The following is a 20507-nucleotide window of genomic DNA, read 5'->3' on the forward strand; positions in this document are numbered from 1 at the left end:
AAGGAAATTCATTCATCTCCCTTTTCAATTTTTTCATAGTAATGTTTTCCTGGAGTAGAAAAAACCCACTCACCAGGCCATACGATTAGCTGAGTTCCTCTTCCAAAGTACAGCTTCCCCAGACTTGAGCCTCTGTCGACACAGTGCTGGGCCCCTTTGCATGAACCTGGTCCTGATGTTCCCTGTCACTCTCTCCCCTGCCCTAGGGGACAGAGTTGAAAATTCACCTCCATCCTCTTTAAGTGGCTTTAAGTCTTTTTCTTGGGCAGCTGACAGTCTGAGCTGGACAGTCAGATCTCAGAGGCTATCTCTCTCAGGGTACAAATGGTCTGTGCTAACAATAGTCTTCCCACCAGCAGAGGCCCCCTCCCATCAGAAAGCAATTACACGTCCTTTTGAGAGCATTTAAATTGAAAGGAACTTTGCTTCCCTGGTCCTATTTCCCAGTATAAAAGGCTGCTCACTTACTTGGATTGTCATTACTCGGATCCCTTTCCAAAGCTGAACTTGTGAAAATTCTGATAGACTAGATCTGTCCTCTGCAAAATCACCCCATCTCCCTCATTCAACCTCTGGTCCTCCCTTCAGGCATTCTTTTTTCTCTTCTTTCTTTTTCTCCCCCTTCCTGATATGGCTCTTTTTTTCCCCATTTACGGCTCTGGGAAATCATACCCCACCATCTTCTAGGTATAAAAATCCCAAATAGGCTTTAGCTCATGAATAATTCGATGGCATATTTCTTTGGCTATCAAAATAATAAAAAGAGAAGAAAGAGCTCTGAGTTCACCTTTTCATCCTCTAGGCTGGAGTCATGAGATCTTAGCACTTAGAGTTGAAAGGGAGCCCAGAGATGATTCAGTCTAACATCTAAAATGGCATAGAAATCCTTTCCACAGCATCGGATAGTCGGCTGGAAGGACCCAGCGTGAGGAAGAGTCTGACACTTCACAGAGCAGCCTTTCCACTGCAGGCTGGTTCTACTTGTTCAAAAAGATTCCAGAGGAGGCTGAGACACATCTCCTTTCATCCACTGGTTTTGATTTTGCCTTCTCTACTGACCCCTTCCCTCTCTAGATGACAGTCCTTCAAATATTAGAAAAGAGTTATTACCCCATCTTAATACAGCCCAGTGACATCCTCTCTTACTTTTTTCTTTTTAGGGACCTCAGATGATTTCAGATAGCTCACTTGGTTTTTATCTGACCGTGAAGCCCATGCTCTCAGCAAGAGCATCATGGCAAAAGCATGCCTGAGGAGGAGAGCCATCGGGGGTGGAGGAGGCGGCGAGAGATGCAAATGAGGTGGACAGGTTAGGGTCCTAATGCAAACTGGGAGAGCTTTTTGGAATTTAGTTACTGACCTTTGTGCTTCCCAGGCGGAAGTGCATGCAGTTGTACCCATCATTTTGTTTTAAACTGATTCTGACTTTTCCCTTCTTACTTACTTGCTCTTACAGTTACCGTGGTTCCTGCTCCAAAGGTGAGCTTGTAGTCATTAGAGCCACAGTGCTACGCCTTCCTACACAAACGCCGTCAAGACTGCAGAGGAGGGAGTGGGCTGGGGGACAGGCGGGCCGCTGGAGGTCTAGCTCTGCCCCGCTGTGCTCGGAGCCCTTTGGTCACTATTTCAACCCCTTGCTCTGTTTTTCGCTTTCACTTAGTCTCCTCATCTGTGACAGTGGGGATGATAATATCTATCCCAAAGGATCATTAGGGAGAGTAAATGAATTAAAGTATGAGAGGCATTTACACAGTACTTTGCACATAGCAAGTGTTCAGTAAATGCTAGTTATTAGATTATTATTAAGATTCTTTTCATCTTTAAAAATACATATAATTTTAATTTGTCACAGCTCCTTTCTGAAATCTTGGACATTCATATACATCCTTTAAATGATATCCAAAGGCTTTTGTTTTTTCTTGTCAATTAGTAAAAGCAGCAATAGTTGAAATCTGGGAATTTTCCTTATACGGGATACCATCTTAAGAGTACGGTTGGCAGCTTCAGAATGTTTACTCAATCATAGGGTTTGTTTACTACATTTTATACCTGTTTAAGAGACCTATGAACAAGGAATGGTAAGTTGTTATGAGTGGGGACCCAACACACAAAATAAAAGAACTGAAAATAAATATAGACTGGTAAGAGGAATTTAGGATAATATATTGGTGGCTTTTTTTGCAGACAATTGTCACTTACTTGGCTTTACACTGAGTTTGGTCCCAGAGCCGAAGTACAGTCTGTTGGTGTTGTACACTGTGTTTACTAGCATTACAAAAAGCCTGGTGGGATTTCCCAAAAGGGAGATGTGATTTCCAGAGATGACTAAGCAAGTCAGGCCAAGACTAACTCAACCTCACCAGTCTTTTTTTTTTTTTTTTCTATTTTCCTAGAAAATTCAAGAACCAAAGTGAGGAATGAGGCAAGAAGACACATTCATTATCAGGGACAGGCGAGCTGAGGGCATCTGATTTTCTTCAGTGGTTTTATCGATTTCTCTTCCTTAGTTTTCTGCTTGGGTTCATTCCTGTGCCTTCCCTGCTCCCTATGCACAATATTTGAAACAAGGACATTGCAAATGAATGCTCGTTACCGTTCTCTTTTCCTAATTATAAATAAACATTTTCTTCAGGTGGACTGGATTGTGAGGAAAATCCTTATTCTGCCTTGAGTTCCAGGGCTATCTGGGAGCTTCTCTCCCTGAGTTGGACTGGGGTCAGTGTCACGCTTGATAACCTGACCTGAGCTTCCTTTTAAGGACACCTTGAAACACACCAGCGAGCTACCTATATTCTGCACGTGTGATGAAGCAAGATCGCTGTGTCCTATCTGTCAAGGACCTACATTATATAACCAAATGTAATTTAACAGCCCCAGCCCAGCCCCCACCATGAAACTGTACATTTTGGCTCCCCGCAAACCCACTCTCTGTCTGCATATTCACTTTAGCAAGGGAGAGAGAGAGAAAAAAAAGAGGCCGCAGTGTTGGCTGTCATTTGCAAGTCTAGATGAAACATTATTTATGGGCAAAATATTTTGCTGACGCTTTCAAGAGAAAGGAAACCTCAGTGCCAACAGCTAGACGCCCACACAGTTTGGATTTAAACAAATCTCCACAAATGAACACAGTTATGAGAAATAAAATAGAGGTGACTTCAGTCTAAGGCAAGTAATTATAATACTTATGCAGTTTGGGAGGGCAAGGGGCTGACTTGTTCTTACTTGTAGAAATGATAAGCAGGGTGTTACAGGAAGGCTCTGCTGGAAGGGCACCAGAGAGCTATAGGAACAGAGCTTCATTTAAATATCTCAGATCGGTACCTTTTGTGTTTAGTGACTTCTGGAGAAATCAGCCAGGACAGGCTAGCAATGTAGCTGGCCAGCTAGCCTTTGGTTTGGGATAGTTCCTGGTAAAACCCTCTTGGAGCATTTCACCTGGTTCTAGTGAACGTATTATGACAAACAGACGTTCCCTTTATGGACTCTGTTCCTACTCTTTTAGGTTAAGAAAGCTTCTTCTCAGCTCATTTTCATCAACTCCTATTCCAAACTTAGCAAAAAGGCTTCTCTTTCTCTTTGGCCTGTGATAAACACTTCTCTTCTTACTTTACCCTTTTAAGTATGTGTTGTTGGTGTCTCTCCCCCACCCCCCACCCCCAGGCCCATTAAGTTACCTAAATGTACAGGATAAATATTTATAGATCACTGAATCCATGCGAATAGTAGTTAATTGTGGTGGCCTACCAGGTACAACCGTCAGCTGGGTCCCAGATCCAAAGGTCAGTTGCCAGCCGGAACCAGAAGAAACACTGTGATGTGCCCAACAACAAAAACCAGAGGGAAGAGGCCAGCTTTGGCAGAGCACAGAGTACAGAGCTGGCGATTACTTTGTGAATCAGGCCTATATCACTGCCGGTCTAGGTTTGATCTGGAGTAACCAGACTGCCTATCTACAAATCATAAATAAAGCCTTCTTTTTCTTTACCATCCCACCTGCTTTTAGGAAATCTTGCCTTCTACTCTCTGCTCAGAGTTCTAAGCATCAGACATATGCTTTTAATACACAGAGAGGGCAAGCACTCTCTGATTTTAGAGACCAAATCAATGTTCACATATTTTCATCTAAGAAGACTCACAAGTCCAGGACAGAGAATATTTTTTTTTCCACCACTGTGGGCATCACTAGGTCACACCACCAGGAAACTGCCCAAATCCTTGAGTCATCTCTAGACTGAGTCCACCGGATCTAAATGAGGTATGGAGTAGATGTTAGTTATCCAGTTAATTTGGCCACTAGGTTGATATCAATACTATGATTTTAGAATGATCAAATTATCAGTGAACTTTCTAGTTTTCCACTTCACTTTTGGGCTATTTCCTTTCTCATGACTGAAGTGGCACCTATGTTGATTTAGCTGCTAAGACTTTAAAACCTCAACAAAGATCAATTTTGATATTTCCTAAGGTAGTGAGGATGGTATAAAAGCCCAAGAGGGAAGAGGATATGGATGGTCATATGGGAGGGGACAGTCTACCTTTGGAATGTAAGTTCCCCGAGGATAGCATCACATTGAATTTCTCCCCGGTGGGTCCCTGGTCTGAACGCTGAGCCTGGAATAAATTGGCTGCACAAAAATATTGATCAGATGTGTCTTGCAGATTCCTCAGACCTCAGGCCAGGAGAATTCATGACCAGGAGTTAAATTCTAGTCCTCACTCAGCCATAGGCTGGTTGTGGGGCCATGATCAGTCTCTTCCCTGGGCCTCAGTTTCCTTCCAAGCAGACAGCCAGAAAGAGAGGATTTTAAGGGTTCTCTCTGCTCCATGAGGCTATGCTGTACAAATTTTTGGCGTAAAGTCTCAGAAACAGGGTGTTCGAATAGTCCTTATGAATACACTTTTTTTTAAAAAGTGAGTTTTGACTTTGGAAGAGGCTAATCACAGTTATTCTGGTCAATGATCAAAATTTACAAGATTCCTTCTATAAATTGACATAATCGAAGCCAAAAAGAATAGCGCCTTAGAGGCTTGTTAAGGAATTAGAAGTCTTGTCACTGATTCCTGTACAAATCCAGGGCTCCAGATCCTAGCCAATATCCCAAGTAATCAGTCCCACATCTTTGATGCTGCCACATATATTGTGGCAGTAATTCCCAGAGATTCCCCTACGTGGCCCATTTTGCACCAAGACATCAGAGCCTAGCCAGGGAGATTTTTGTCCTCCTTCTGTATGATGCCCACTCACCCTTCCTAAACATTCTTTCTATAGTGTATAATTGGGTCTAAATCAGCCCTTCATCCACAGACATTGCTTAATCCAGGGATACACATTTATACTTACTGGGCTTCACAGATAACTCGGTTCCCTGTCCGAAGATAAGCTTTCCTCCCTGGTTATAATTCACACAGTGCTACACAGCCTGTCAAAAACACATCCAATCTTCCTGAACACATTTCTAATCCTCCACTCCCCAGTCCACGGCAGATCTCTCCCACATCCCAGCATGAATATGGCTATCCATCTTACTGTAACTTTTTTCCTCATAAGAGGAATAAGGTACCTACACCGGGGGCTGATAGGGAATAATGAAAATTCCTATTTATCCCAAAATATTTCTATTTGACACCAAACTGAACTCTCATTCTCACTTCACAGCTCTGGGTATTGCTGTTCGGGGAAATGGCTTCCTTTCAAATATGTTTCTCATGATCTCAGTGAGAAATACTTGGCACCCGGGTTAAAATTAAGGGCAGGTGAGGCTCCAGGGAATTGGGCTTACCTGGGGTGACCACAATCCGGGTCCCTGCTCCAAAATTCAATTTCCCCCAGCCGTCAGTTGTCACACTGTGACAAACACCTCTACAAAATAGCTTCCCCCGAGAAGACAGCGGCTAAATGAAGACAAACTGCTCGTGGGGAAACAATCTTGCTACAAAATGAGGTAACTGCATGATCTGAGATATAAGCGTTTTCCCCCTTTCCTCATCTAATTTCTCTTCTTTCAAGACACCAAGGATGAAGTATGCCAAGAGCGGTCCTTCCTGGGCTGCAGGGCCGGACACGGCACCGCTGGGGTTAACAAAGACTGGGCTTGGCGGAGACCGGACTCCGCGGGGACAAAGCCCACCATGGCTAGGAGTTTACCTGATGCCCAACCCAGTCCTCAGCTCCTCAGTTATGAAATGGGCATAACTCTAGTGGACTCTCTGGCTGAAGAAGACTTGCCATCTGAAGGTTTAACTGATTGGGAGTTTGAGAGCATGGACAGACCCCAAGGCTGGGTTATCAATGGGATCCTGGTGGGTTTCTTCCCCTCCATACCTCCCAGAGCTCCCTCGAGGACCAGGAAGATGACCAAGCACTGGGCCTCTGTCTGCTCAACCCCTTCTGGCCCAAGGAGGCCCCACGGAAATGGGAGCAGGACCTCCTCTTGGAGATTGTCATACTCAGTGCACAATTCAAATGGCATGCTACTTACTCGGCTTAACAAGCAGCCTCGTCCCCTTCCCAAAGGTGAGGGAGAAGCCTTGTCCTCCCACACAGTGATTATCTCAGCATCAAAAACCTGTCAACTCAGCTTCCCCCACACAAAGCCCTCCTGAGAAGGGAAACCTCCGATGCACTTCCTGCAGTATTATTCACACGGGCCTGCGATTTTCCTCCCCAAAAAAGCATCCCTCCCACTCCTTATTGTCCTCTTCCTCCGGCCTCTGAGGTCACAATGGGCCCAGGCCTCAGGCAGGAGCTGATTCTGCTCCCACATCTCTGTACTTACAGGGCAGCACCGACAATCTGGTTCCCCCACCGAAGGTCAGACCCTGGGCATAGTTATTCCCACAGTGCCTCCGGGCTCTGCAAAAACCCTGAGAGCTCCCCTGCTCCTCACCCCACATTCCACACATCTCAACACCATCACCAACCTAGGGACCCAGACCCTGTGTTTTTGGCTTTAGGATGCAAAAACCAGCCTGCCTGTCCTGACCAGTCCTGAGATCCTGAGAACAAAGGGAGTTTGGGATGCGACAAGCAAGGGTTCCAAAACGTAACCCAGCAACCCCCGTTTTCCCCCGAAGGATGCAGCTCTGCGTGAATGAGCCTGAGTTTTTTCACAGAGCGGCTCCGGGATGAGAAGAGGCTTAGAGGTTTCCCTTATTGCTCCTCCTGCCTCGAGGCAGGGCTGCACTTCAGTCAGCCCTGAGAGGAGGGTGTCTGTCTCCTTTCAAAAACCCTCCAGAGAAAGTGCTCTGGCAAACTGCTCCTGACAGCTCATTTTCACCGTTCACAAACCCATTAGGAAGGTTTTAGCACTAACCTAACTCCCTTCCTCTTGCAGTATTAGCCACGTCCTGTGGTCGGAGTCCTGGCGCAGCTGCAGGACACAGCGTCTCCAGCTTTTGTTGAATGCATCCTTCCCCAGATTGAGATCCGTGGCTCAAGCCTCACGTTTCCGCAGGATTCACTGGCCCCATTTGCCTCTAGACACTAACCTCCATCTCTGGGTCTGAGAGTTTCATTTTGGGGCTCTTTTCAGGCACCCTATTTCTCACGAGTTTTACTGTCCAGAGGAGCATAAACAGTCTGGGGACAAGCAGCCCTTCCCCGTGACGCTTCCATCCTCTCCCTGACCCTGTCCCTTCGCACGCCGAGCCTGTGTCTTGGGGCACTTTGGAGGGAGTTGCACTGGGGTCAGCTTGGTGAGAGGCTGCTGTGAGGTGTCAGTGGCGGCAGCCCCTCGCCCAGCTGTACTGGGAACAGCATCCCTGCTCTAATGGTTTCTGGTGTCGCCTCAGGAGCTCTGGCCACTCAGCTGTCTGTAGAAGCCTCTCCCCTGTCTTGACACTTGGACGATTTTGTATTTAAATTAGCTGGGATTCTTTCTATTTCCACTCAGACACTTTCCAATCCCAGGTGAAGGGTTTCATAGCACAGGCTGACATTCTCCACCCTCCCCCATGCCAGCTCTTCTCCTGATGCATGACAGAGCCTTGACAGCAGAGCCAAGGGGCCAAACCAAAGCTCTGCTTGTGTGTTGGAGATGAGGTTTATCATTATTATTAATAGCTAGGGTTTAATGAGCTCTTTTATGTTTTGGGCACTATGCTAAATACTTTGGCTCTGATTATTTTATTTGATCCTTATAAGAACTCAACAAGGTGGGAATATTTTTATCCCTGTTTTATGGATGGGGAAATCAAGGCTCAGCGAGGGTAAGTAATTTGCCCAAGGTCACACAGTTAGTAAAGTAGTGGAGCCAGGACTTGAATTTAGGTTCTTCTGTCTCCAAAGCTCATGCTCTACTGAGCTTACCCATAGTGTCTAGAGGGGACACATAGCATCTCAGAGATGCTGTCGAAGTAGAGTCAGTGCTGAGTCTTATATTCTACAATAGAGGTTTTATTCTCAAACTAGATGCCCAAAGTTTTAGTGGTTCTTTTCAGAGATTTAAATCGCAGTGAGGGGACGGGTGATCGAAGTTAGATGTGTAAAAGTACTTTCCAGCAGTAAGGGCTGCTACATTTTGGAATTGATTACAGAGAAGCTGAGGACCTAGACCATCCTGCCCTAGACCAGCAGACAGAGTCAAAGCCTATCCCATGTGGTCAGGGAGCGTGTAGGGAAGCCTGGTCAGGGGTGGTGGGACACTGGGTCCCCTCTGGAGGTCCTTCCTGGCATCCTCAGTGGCTCGATCACTGTTTATAGCTCTATTTCTTTGAAAATGTCATATATGCTCCTGAAAGTCTCTCACTGTGAGTCAGAGCAAGTGTGTGTGTGTGTGTGTGTGTGTGTGTGTGCACGTTTCATTTTAAAGCAGAGAGAGGCAGCAACTCTCTTTGGCCTGGGGAAAGAACATTAATAAAGAGCCCAAGCAGATGCACAGGATTAAAGTATTTTTCAAACTAACGATTTGATTGATTGCCCCCAAAGGCACAGCCAAAGAAGAACACAACTTACTTGGCTTCACAGTGAGCGCGGTCCCGTTCCCAAAGGTTAATCTGCCTGCACTGGTGTCACACAGTGTTCAGTGCTATTGTAATAACCTTGACTCGGGCCTCTAGGAAGACAGGTGGAGGTGGAGGAGGCAAGCAGGAAAACAAAACCCGAAATGACTGCCCGTGGCCAAAACAATCTCCTTGTAATTAGGTTAGAACGTGGGATGAATACAAATCACTAGCAACTTCCCAGCCTGGTTCTATTTGCAGAAATTTTCCTTGAAAGAATGAGCCTTGGCAGGAGCAGCTCCTGGGAAATTCACTCCAAGCGGCTCCTGCTTGGCCTCCCGGGATCCCGCCTTGTTTGTTATTCCTGAAGGCCCTTTATCTATTTCATCCAGTTCCTGCCTTTTTTTTTTTGGACTCTACTTTCCCTGGACCTTCCTCCTTGTGGAGGTTCACATATTTTCTCAGGGGGAGACTACACGGATCTTAAACACCAAGTACAATGCCGCAGGGAATAGGTGCGTTAATAACCTTGTTTTCCAACCGGTATCACGAACTGCCCAGCACAAACCAAGCAAAGAAAACGCCGCCTGTGTTTTGACAGCTTCTGCATGATGGAAGGCAGGCATCTTGGGAAGAATAATTCGCCAGAAAGAAAAACTTACTTGGTGTGACCAGGAGTTTGGTGCCCTTCCCAAAAGTGAGTTGGTAACCCCCAGCTCCAGAGTACACACACAGTTTCCTTTCTTTGCAAAAACCCCACAGATGCTGAGAAAAATCAAACCACTCACGGCAAAGGAGCAGTGCGGACAAAAGCTCAGGTTGTAAAAATAACCAGCAGACAGGCAAAAGCGGAGGGCTGTTACAGAGACTTGCTGTGGGTGGACCATCCCTCAGAGCCCTACAGAGACCTGGCTGGATGTCAGAGGTCACCTAGCCCATCCTCCTGTCTTCAGGCTAAGTATTCTGTGACCAAGGACCTGTCTAGCTTTTAAGAGCTCCTGGGAAGGTAGCTCTCTGCCAACAGACTTTCTGTTCCTATATCTAATTGAAATCTGCAAACTGCAGTCTGAATTCTTTATGTCTTGACCTTCTTTCCTTGAAGACAGGAGATTTCATGTCAACATGCTCCAGATACAAACATATCACAACACACCAAACCAGTCCCAGTGGTCACCTTTGGGGAGGAACCTGATGTTGAAGGAAGGGGATGAAGGTGAATATTGGCTTGATCTGTAATTTGAATTGTTTTTACAATGAGAAATTTTCATGTATTACTTAGATGTATTAAAATTAATAACAACATTAAATAGAAATCCACAAAATATTTAAAAATGGCTCTTGGATCTTAGACAAGCCTTCTTGTGCTCCCCAGGCTTAGGAGTCTTGGGCTGTCTGTCCTAGGGTTTTGGTCTCCTGGGATCGGGGATGGGAACGGGGCCAGGACATGTGGCCAGAGCGAGCTGGAGGCACTGAAGCCAGGGTGGGTGAGCTCCTTGCGCTTGCCCGTGATTGTCTGGCTGGCTTTTGAATTATGCCAGAGTAGCCTGTTCACCTTCCCACCCAGCTCTCACTTCCCAGCTCTAACCAGATCTTTCTTGGGGGAAAAAGCATTCATAGGCACATTGAAAAGAAAACATTTAGGGGAAGAAGTCATTGCTGATCAAACTTAGGGACAGCCAGGGACACTTACTTGGAATCACAGAAAGTCTTGTGCCCTTTCCGAAGACCAGCTGCCGCCCTCCTGAATCCCCACAGTGATTGTCTCCATAACAGAAACTCTGAATGCCTGACCCTGGTGCTTTTCTGGATGTTTCCTCATGTTAATCTCTTCCCCTGGGTAGAACAACCCAGAAATCTCCCCACTTAGCCATAGTTTTTTTTTTTCCCCCTTTGCATGTCTTTGCCCCCTTCTCCCTGATCCTCTACAAAGTGTGGTACAGTTAAGATGCCCCTGGCTCTGACCGTCTACTCTGCCGATACGAGCTTCCATGTATGGAGCTGCAGCCCAGGAATGTGTTTGGAAACTGGCTGCAAACTTCCAGCTTATTGTTAGCCTGTGAAAAATATTCTAGAGGAAACCTCTGTCTCTGGCCTCATAATGAACTCTCTGCTGAGCTAGGAACAAAAAAGGAGTGGCTGCTTTTCCTAAATGAAGAAAAGGATTTGGAAAATGGGACAGAGTAAAAAGGCCCAACACAAGATGTTGTTCTTGGCTGATGTACCATCTTTGTTGCCTCTGGCATTAAAGTAGCTCTTAAAAAAGGTATCCCCCGCCCATCCCTGGAACAAGGGAAATGCAAAGGCCTGGAGCATCAGAGCCAGGAATCTTAGCAGAGGCCAGATAGAGAAAGTAGGTCTTTTATGAGGAGTGGAAAGAGAGGGGAGGCTGGGGTCACTTCCAAAACCGCTTTGGTTGGAGCCAGAAATCACACTGGGTTTAACGATGTCTCCATACAAGGTCCACTGGGGAGAAGTCTGGGGGGAGACTTGAAGATAGGCTTGTGACAAAGTGTCACAATTTTTTATTCTTAATAATTGTATAAACAGTGAAAAAGATAATTGATATTTTAAGCAGCAAAACATGGGCAGGAACTTTCTGAGCTCTAGAGGGTAAAGAATGCGATTTTGACTAAGCTGTGGAAGGGCCAAGGACGGTGAGGGCAGAGGGACCCAGGACCTAGAGGCTGCCCACTTGTCCAGGGGCCTAAGAAACTTTCCCCACCCAACACCGAAACCGCTCTCACTCAATGGGAGCCAATATCAGAAAATCCCACGAACAGCACTTACTGGGGAGAACGTGCAGCTGAGTCCCTTTTCCAAAGACAGTTGTGCCAGAAGTTTGTCACACCGTGATTGAGGCTAAGACAAAAAACCCGAGTGCCTTCTCAGGAAAGCTAGATGGGCTTTTCACCATGGGACAGTTTCTCCTCTGCCGTAATAAACAGGCCTCATGATCTCTTCTGCTCTCTTTCTCCACGTCTCCTGGTTGTTTTGCTTGAATTTTATGCTGCTTATTGCACACGTGCAGAGAGGCAACTGGATGGCCTCACTTGACACTGAGGGCAAATTGTAAGAGCAACAATTCAACCAACTCCTTTGTGGCAACTAACACAATTCTGTTATGGTAGGCAGAAAGTGGCTAGAAATCCACTCTTCAGAGCCTCAGGAAAGATGGGAGCAGGCAGGGGCTGTGTCAGACACAATCTGAGTTTCATCTGAGCTAAAACTGCATGACAGAGCCCTCACCTCGCCCTGGGCTCTGTCCTAGAGTGGCCACATCGCCAAACACTGAAGATACATTATTAGGCCAAGCACATGTTTGCTGCGCTCGTTACAGCCCTGCCCTGGCTGGGGGTGGTGGGGGTTGTCCATTTGGGTCCAGAGGAGTTCTAGTCTTTCAGGAGATAGTCTCCTTTCACAGTCCATGGATCTGTTCTCTCACCACTAAGGGACGGACACTGGATGGTGTTACCACCAGTCCTGACTGGGTCCTTGTTTGACTCATAAAGAACCAATCAATCCCACTGTCTCCTCCTCATTGTCTACCTGACCTTCAAAATGCTCTCAGGGCAGTTATTAAACAAGATTAGCATGGGTTGGTCACGTTAATAGATTTAAAGCAAACTTATGGAGTCTTCCAGCTTGTTTCCTTGTCTTTGGGCATTTCCCCCAGCTAAACCGTTCAAAAATAGGCTATTTTAAAGCTCCTTGGGCTGGTCAGTCCATCAGTCTCAATTATAACCTACTGTGCGGCTTAACAGCCCAGTCAGCTTGACAACACCTGCCTCTTGATACTATTTTTGGATTGATATTTAGATGGGCCCCCTTGTCTCCAAAATGACATCCCACGGATACCCCTAGGAATGCCAGGCTCCTGCCCTCCTCCCCAGTGAGGTGTGTTTAAAAAGTTTTTACTCCGCATGGAGGAATTGATCATTAAACAAAAATCCTGTCATCATGCCTGCCATTTTCTTTCACTCTGAATTCCCTTTCAGGTGTTAATAAGCCGTCTGGGATCGTCAATTCATCTCAATTGTTTTGTTTTTTTTTTTTCCCCTTTCATTGCATTTGAATAGCAAAGCTGGGTTTTTACTTTTTAGTTGTTAAATTTGACATGTATGGGACGAGATGTGGACCTTTGTCAAAATGGGACAATGTGTGGGTTTTATATCGGATCTTTTAGAATAAATACATATGCAAGCATGAGCGACAAAGAAAGTAACTTATCCACATGTGTAGCGTTTAAAATGAGATAGATACTCATTTTTAGGAGAACGGAAGACAAGTTCTGTGGGCAAAATCACAGCAAACACACAAATCATTGCAGAACGTAGTTTAAGGGATACTACGGCGATAAATAACTCATGATTCTAATATCTCTTTGGAAGGAGGGGAGCTGAGATACCATAGTAAAGGCAATTTGGGATGGTCTCATTCTGCATCAATTTATCATTATCGCTCTAGTCTCAACAATCATGAATGTTTCATGTATTTTGCAAAAGTCATTTTTCAAAAGGTACGTTTTCTACATATTAAATTAAATCTCTTCTAACTTCACAGGATTTATTTGTTTGGTCAAAAATAAATAGAACATGACCACTTACTGGGCTTTACCACCACCTGGGTTCCAGTTCCAAAGAAGATTCTGGCATTATTATTCCCACAGCATTTCCTGCCTTTACTGAAACCCTTAGTGAAACCCCATCACACACAAGGCATGGTGGTGAGGGGGCAGTTGGACTCTTTGTCAAAATTTTTTTTCCTACCTCTCAGAAAATTGGCCTTTTATAATAGGAAGAAAAAAAATTGGCTCTGCTGTATAAACCAAATCACTTTTATTTAAAAAGACCAAACTGGGTGCTTTTGTATTGTTAGGCTTAAACTGCCAAGGCTGGATCAAACAGTTTGTTAGCAACTCTTGCTCTCGTGTGTGTGAGCTCAGCCCTAGACAGACGGGTCTGAAAGGATGCTGCATCCCTGTATCCAAAGGGATGTTTTCCAGCTACAGAGCCATCTGAACTCCTATCCAGCCTCCACCCAAACTCCACAGTCCTGTCCCCTACTCACTGGCCAAGGTATTTCCAAGCTTTCTCACCACATAATAGTGTCCATGTGGTAGCCTACGAAGATACTTCAACAGGGAGGAGTAACAAGAGGCTAAGAGTCCTATCTTTTCTCAAAGAAATGCCACCACGGACTCACATGATGTTTCAGACAGAGGACGGGAGGGAGTTATGACACACCATCTCTTACACTTTAAGAAAGTTCAGTCTTGAAATAAATGAAAGAAGTGAACATTTTCTAAGGAAAATTGTATCCTAAAGGCAAGGATAAGGGCACACAAGAGCTCCTTTATCATCAACTGAGCATTGGCTGGGCTTTGATAGACATGGAGTATTGAAGGAAAGAGAGGGGTGAGCATCCAAGACAGTGATAGCAGGTCTTGGTTAAGAATAAACGACAGAATTTTAAGCTTGGAGAGAGGAGAAGACTTGATCTCATCCCCAACATGACTTGTTGCTTCTCCAGATTTGGAGGGAGAGTTCAATACTAATTTTCTCTCCTCTTAGCCTGGGAGCAGTATGTGTCCAGAACAAACCAAAAGGATGTATTCCAGGGAAAACAAAAGGGAGAAACAAATGTAGGACATACAGGGAAGGTGTTACACAGATCACCATTTTAATACTGAGCTAACCCACCCTAAATCTCATCTCTGTCCTCCCCTACCCCTGGTCAATTGTGTCTGCCATCTCAGCAGTCTCCCCAACCATAGCTCTGGGGTCTCTTTTGGAAGATGAGGAAGATACAACTTGCAGAATAAGGTGCTTAGATCAGCTGACACACTAGGAACAGGTTAAGGTTGTGTCTACATAGGTAAAGGTAGGACCGGTTGGTGAATGACCTGGAAATCAGGGTCACAGAGCAGAAAGCCTGCAGCATTTAGATGGGAAGAATTTTTCTACGGTAGTTTTTCTTCCTGGAATTTATCTTAGCATTAGCCCATTTCCCTTCTTTGGCTATGGGGGGCCATCCAGGAAGATGGGGAATTTGAGAGCCTACGTATTGTGGTAGATAAGGGATGAGGGTGGGGTAAGAAGTCGACCTTCAGCCCTCCTTTCCCCCAAAGAGTGGCTGTTCCTTCCCACTTGTCAGGGACACAGACACCCACTACTCACGTACTTGGCTTGACAGAGAGCAGAGTGCCGGTCCCAAAGATGAGCTGGTTTCCAGCACCCCCGTAATTCACACAGCCCTTCAGAGCCTTACAATAACCCTCAGGAAGAGGCTTGGCAGGATGGGGGTGGGGGGATGGGCTTGGTCTTCCCCGGTTAGGAACACCTCAGTCTCGCCACTGCAGAAACTCACTTGCCAGGCACCCCTTTAGGGGCCATACTCCCCCAACGTGCCATGATGCTGCCTTCCTTTTTTTCCTTTAATGGAGGTACTGGGAATGGAACCCAGAACCTCATGCATGCTAAGGATGCACTCTACCACTGAGCTATACCCAGTAGAGGACACTGCCTTCTAAGATACATCCTTGTAGGGCTCAGGCTGAGGCCCAGAACCCTAGGTGATTCACCAGCAAGTGACCGGGAGCTTTGCAGGCATCGGCTCCCCATGCAGGACAGCAGCCGGAGGCGAGGATGTCGGACCAGCTGCAGGCATTACTTTTCACTCCCTGGTCTTTGACAGTAGCCCTTTCCTTTTTCCTCTGGATTTTCTCTTTTAATAGAATGAGGCTGGTTATATTCTTGGGAAAGCATTCCAACCATATCAGAGGGAACTGGATACCCCTTAACAACCCAGCTCTGCTCTCTTGGAGGGCTGCTTAAGCATTATTCATTCTGGAAGCAACTACATCAAACAAGAGAGCTGGTGGCTGACACAGCTTCTTGTTGGGAGTGAAAACCCCATTTGGGTAGAGTGCATGGTCTCCAGCAGGCTGGATTTTTCTTAAAAATAGAATTTTCATGCTCTACTTCGTGTATTATTCAACCCGTGTCTCCTCTCCGTTACAGTCACATCTCTGAGACTTACCTGGCTTTATAATTAACTTGGTCCCAGAGCCCCAGGTCAACTGATAGTTGCTATCCACACAGAGACAAAAACCTTAACAAAAACTTCCACTATCCTTCTGGGGAGCCTATTAGGGAGAAATCCTGGATAAAAAGTCCAGAGCAAAGCACAGAAAACAGCGTTGGAATATTGACTATTGAAGATTATTTGCTCATTTAATTACATTTGATTCCCTTGCCCATTACAGATTCCAGACAGAGATGATGACAATCGAATGACTAAACATCCAAAGTCAATCTCGGTCTCTCTGCATAGAAGGGAAGCATAATTCATAAACAGTTTTCAAATGGGAGAAGTTGAACTTGCTTCACCTTCCCTGATATTTTAAATAAAAATGTGAAAGAGAGAAACAGATCATTTGTTTGAAGTCATAATGCATCTGATTCTCTAGTGTCTTATTTCCACTGCTGATGAGATTCTAGTCAGATCCTTGGTATTCACATACAGATTAAACTGATTTGGTTTGCAGAGAGCGCTCTCTGTGAGACAAGGCATCCCGGGGGACCAGGGACCAGGCAGCTAGAGGCGTGGAAGGCCCTACAGAGCACAGGGTTCAGGAGGGTGGCCCAAAGTCCTTTGAGGATGAGCCAAAGCAAGTTGGCTGTTTGTACAAAACATCTTTGCAAAATCGCTTCTAGGACTTACTTGGAAAGACGTGTAATCTGGTTCCAGCCCCAAAGATGAGTTTGTCACTGTTGTAGGACACAGTGATACTGAGGTCTACAAAAACCCCCTGAGCGCAGCAGGGCGCTCTGCCATTACATCTGGCCCTCCACTCTTTCCCCATCCTTGGCGCCAGGTAACTACCAACAGCAAAGATCTGGGGATACATTTAGAACAGCCTTGCCATTGTCAAGCAGTCAGGTTTTGTTTTGGTTAAGTTTCATCCCTGGCAAATTCCTATGGCCTGTGCTTATTATGTTTTCAGTTCACAAAGGTGACAGCTCAAGATATTTCACTGAAAGAAAAGAGGGCATCTCCAGCTCTAATGGCAGTTCTGAGTTTTTCGAGTTGGACTTAGATTATTTAACTTGTCTGCGCTTTGGCTTTTCTGTCTGTGAAATATGAGTGATGACGGGTGACCCTGTTTGCCTTCCTAGATAATATTGTGAAGACAAAAGGGCTGGCGGTAGAGCAGGAGGGTCCAACACGGCAACGCGTTTTGAATGACGTCAGGGAAATGAGCTTGTTTAAGGCAAGATATTATTAACACGAATAGGAGAGAACATGTGAGCTCAAGTGTATGGTCAAAATAACCAACAAAGAGCTTTCTTAGTAAAAACTGAAGGAGAGTATATCTGTCTTGTGTGTTTTCCCCCAAGAAAGTTGGTGGACACAACCACTTAATCTGCCAGAAGAGACAAGCCTGGGAAAGGTCAGCTGAATGCTGAAGTCTAGCTGCCGGGGACTGAGAGGAGATAACCGCCCTCCCACAGCAGAGAATGGGCACAGATTAGCGTCCCGCGACATGCTGATTTCCCTTTGCTGTTGGCAGTGTGGATTGAAATCAGTCACAGTTATTTTTGAAAATGAATTTGATCGTCTTACTGGTCAAACTGGCAGTGTAGCTAGATCCAGAAATCATATCCCATCAGTGACTAGCTGGGAAATGGGGGCGGGGGAAGAACGCCTCTGTTTGACTTATAGACAGACCAGCCCTCAGAAACGAGAAAAAAACACACTTACGTGGTGTAACAATCACTTGAGTGCCGGACCCGAAATGCAGCGCAGCCCCAGAGCCTGTCTGCCCACAGTAGCTGACTCCACTACAAAAACCCTGCCACCTCTTCAGAGTCGCACACCTCGAGTCAAGGTGGAAGCTACAGTGTCCCAAAGTAGGAGAGGATTCAGACATGTATCCCTGAGACCAGGGTGGTCCTCATTCTGTGGCAGACCTTCCACCAGAGGCTCGTCCTCATCCTGGGCCCAGCTCCCGCCTTGATGCAGGTGTGCGGTACCCACGGCGGCCACCTCCGCCTCTGGGGGGCTCTGCTGGGGCCCGCCCTCACCCTCGGGGAGGGTTCCCTCAGCTGCTTGAGCCTTTGGAGAATCACCCAAGGAGCTAAGAAACTTTTCAGAAATACAACTGATGGCCAGAGAGGCAGGTGGCCTCTTTGGTGTGTGGTGGGGTTGGTGCTGGGGGTTGGGGGGGCATGAGAGTCAGGGATCACAGGAGGGAGAGAGGAGTTAGCGAGCGGAGTGGGAGATGGAAGGAAAGGCCCTGGAGTGGAAGGGTCTGAAGACAGAAGTAAGAAGGGCGGACATCCAGCAACAGCTGATGTCAAAATTCATCCCGCTCTGCTGTGTGAGAACACAGGAGTTCCAGGGGAAAGAAATGTCCCCGGCTCTGCCAGTCGCCCTGACCTATTTACTACCTTTTAACCTCCTGCAACAACCTCTCCCAGTGCAGCTGAGAAGGGCCACACCACAAACGGCCGCCCCCCTCCCTGTCTCGTTTCTGTCTCACGGAGCCATCTGCCCAAATGTTCTACACGACAGGGCAGACACAGAAAGAGACTCAGGATTCTGTTTCTTTCTTTCTAATTAGGCTGTCAATCTGTTTAGCTAATAAGTCCTACGAAGTGTCTTAATCTCTTCCAAGGAAAGGAGTCATATAAATGCAAAACAGCAGCAGCCATAAGTCAAATGGCTTGCTGGGGATCTTTTCTTTGTGTGCTGAGATGTTATTAAATAGAAGGAAAACTTGCCCGGTGGAGAGAAGACAGACTGGGGCAAAAAAAACCCCACCACAGCATTTGTTTTTATTAGGCTGAGTCTATACAGCACAAAGTAAAACAGATCTGGCAATTATTTAGGTAATGTGACAGTCAATTCAGGTGATTTTGAGCACAAAAAAAGTGTCTCGAGGAAGGGCCCAAATATTTGGATCAGCCACTGACATTAATCAAATTAACTGGACGATTGTGCTGTATAGACACCAGCTAATAAATGGGCTCTGAGATGGTTCTTCTGAAAGGGTTACATTTATAAACTTAACATTAAAACTGGCCCAATATTTATCCCCACTCTTTTCATGTCAGCACCGCAACTGACATTTCCCATTTTTTTCTTTCAACACCTCTTACATTTTGAGCTGCGAAGGTAAGGGTGACCTTCTCTCCCTGGAGAGTCTTATCAGGTTAACACACGGAAGCTCATTTAGAAATTCATTAGGTGTCTGGGACGTGAGAGCTGGTCCTTAACAGATTAAGGGCTTTTCTCAAGTGGCAAAGGACTTACGGGGAATGACGGTGAGTCCTGTTCCAGTCCCAAAGACAAGCCGGTTTCCCCCGGAAGTTGGCACAGTGTTTCTGCCCAGTACAAAATCCCTTTACTCGGGGACACTTTCTTCCTCTGTAAAGCTCACCAGGGGTGCGCCATACACATTTTGACTCCTACTTGCTGATAGCTTTTTACAAACCATCCTATGGAAAATGCTGTTTTCCATGGTTTTTAACCAAAAGCAAATAAAAAAACCCCCAATCATCAACAGTTTTCCATCTCTCCTCCCCATTTTTTTTTCAAACAAAGGCTTGTCATTTCCATGTTACCCATTTTCCCCTTGACAGACAGTTCTTCGAGAATTCTAGCAGGTACAGGAGTGGTTTCTACTGTAACATGCTATTCTGTAAGATCACCTTTATTTTTGGTGCACCTTTCATGTTTGATGTTTTTATGCCTCCCATGAATTTCTCTCAGTGTTACCCTAGACACTCCAGACCTAGCTCACCTCAAGTCCTGCTCTCTTTTTTTTTTGCCACTAGCTGTAACCAACTGGGATAGAAAGGACCATATCCACCAGGCTTTACACATATGCTCCTTACTTGTAAAAAAGAAAAATAAAACCTAAAAATATGAGTCTTTGCTTAGAAATTGAAAAGGTAGAGAAGATTAACCAAAGAATAATCTTACTGGTGACTATGGCTCCTTCTGGAACATTCAGACCTACCTGGTTTTACTTGTAACATGGTTCCCTGCCCAAAGGCGAGTTTTCCTGTGTTACTAGAGCCACACTGTAATGCTGCCCTTTACAAAAACTTTAAAAGGAGATCACTTTTCCCCCCTTCCTTCCCTCCAGTAACCTGATCTAGTAACAAAAACTAGTATTTATTGAAGACTTACTATGTGCCGTCACTATTCAAGGCCCTTGGGAGGTACTAACACTTTTTATCTTGTAACAGTGCAGCAAACAAGGTACTATTATTATCCCCATTTAACAGATGAGAAAATTGAGGCATAAAGAGGTTAGGTAATGTGCCTGCAGTCACATGGCTAATAAACAGCAGTGTTAAGGTTTGCCAGGCAGTCTGATTCCAAAATTCACCTATAGTGGCCATACCTTTCATTAGCCTTAAAAAATTCTGGGTTCCCCTTTAAAGTGTGCATACCAGTAACATTGACAAAATAGTTAGCTCATCGAGCCTAACAGCTGTACCCTGAGCTGGTTCTCCTGAAAGGCTTACATTTCATAAACTTAATATTAAAGCTGG

General features: G+C 45.6%; 2 protein-coding genes across 2 annotated transcripts in view; one reads left to right on the top strand and one right to left on the bottom strand.

Annotated features, from left to right (window-relative positions):
• The window catches only part of DAD1 (defender against cell death 1), a 55853-nt gene extending 53216 nt beyond the window's left edge, over positions 1-2637 (top strand). The window contains exon 3 of the mRNA XM_045516488.2: positions 2394-2637. The gene's annotated coding sequence lies outside the window, so the exon portion shown is untranslated. The remainder of the gene's footprint in view (positions 1-2393) is intronic.
• The window catches only part of LOC105068757 (M1-specific T cell receptor alpha chain), a 493537-nt gene that overhangs the window by 27638 nt on the left and 445392 nt on the right, over positions 1-20507 (bottom strand). The window contains exon 3 of the mRNA XM_074365818.1: positions 74-146. Coding sequence (XP_074221919.1) covers positions 74-146 — 73 coding nt within the window. The remainder of the gene's footprint in view (positions 1-73; positions 147-20507) is intronic.

Source organism: Camelus bactrianus, chromosome 6, assembly GCF_048773025.1.
Source record: "Camelus bactrianus isolate YW-2024 breed Bactrian camel chromosome 6, ASM4877302v1, whole genome shotgun sequence".
NCBI lineage: Eukaryota > Metazoa > Chordata > Mammalia > Artiodactyla > Camelidae > Camelus > Camelus bactrianus.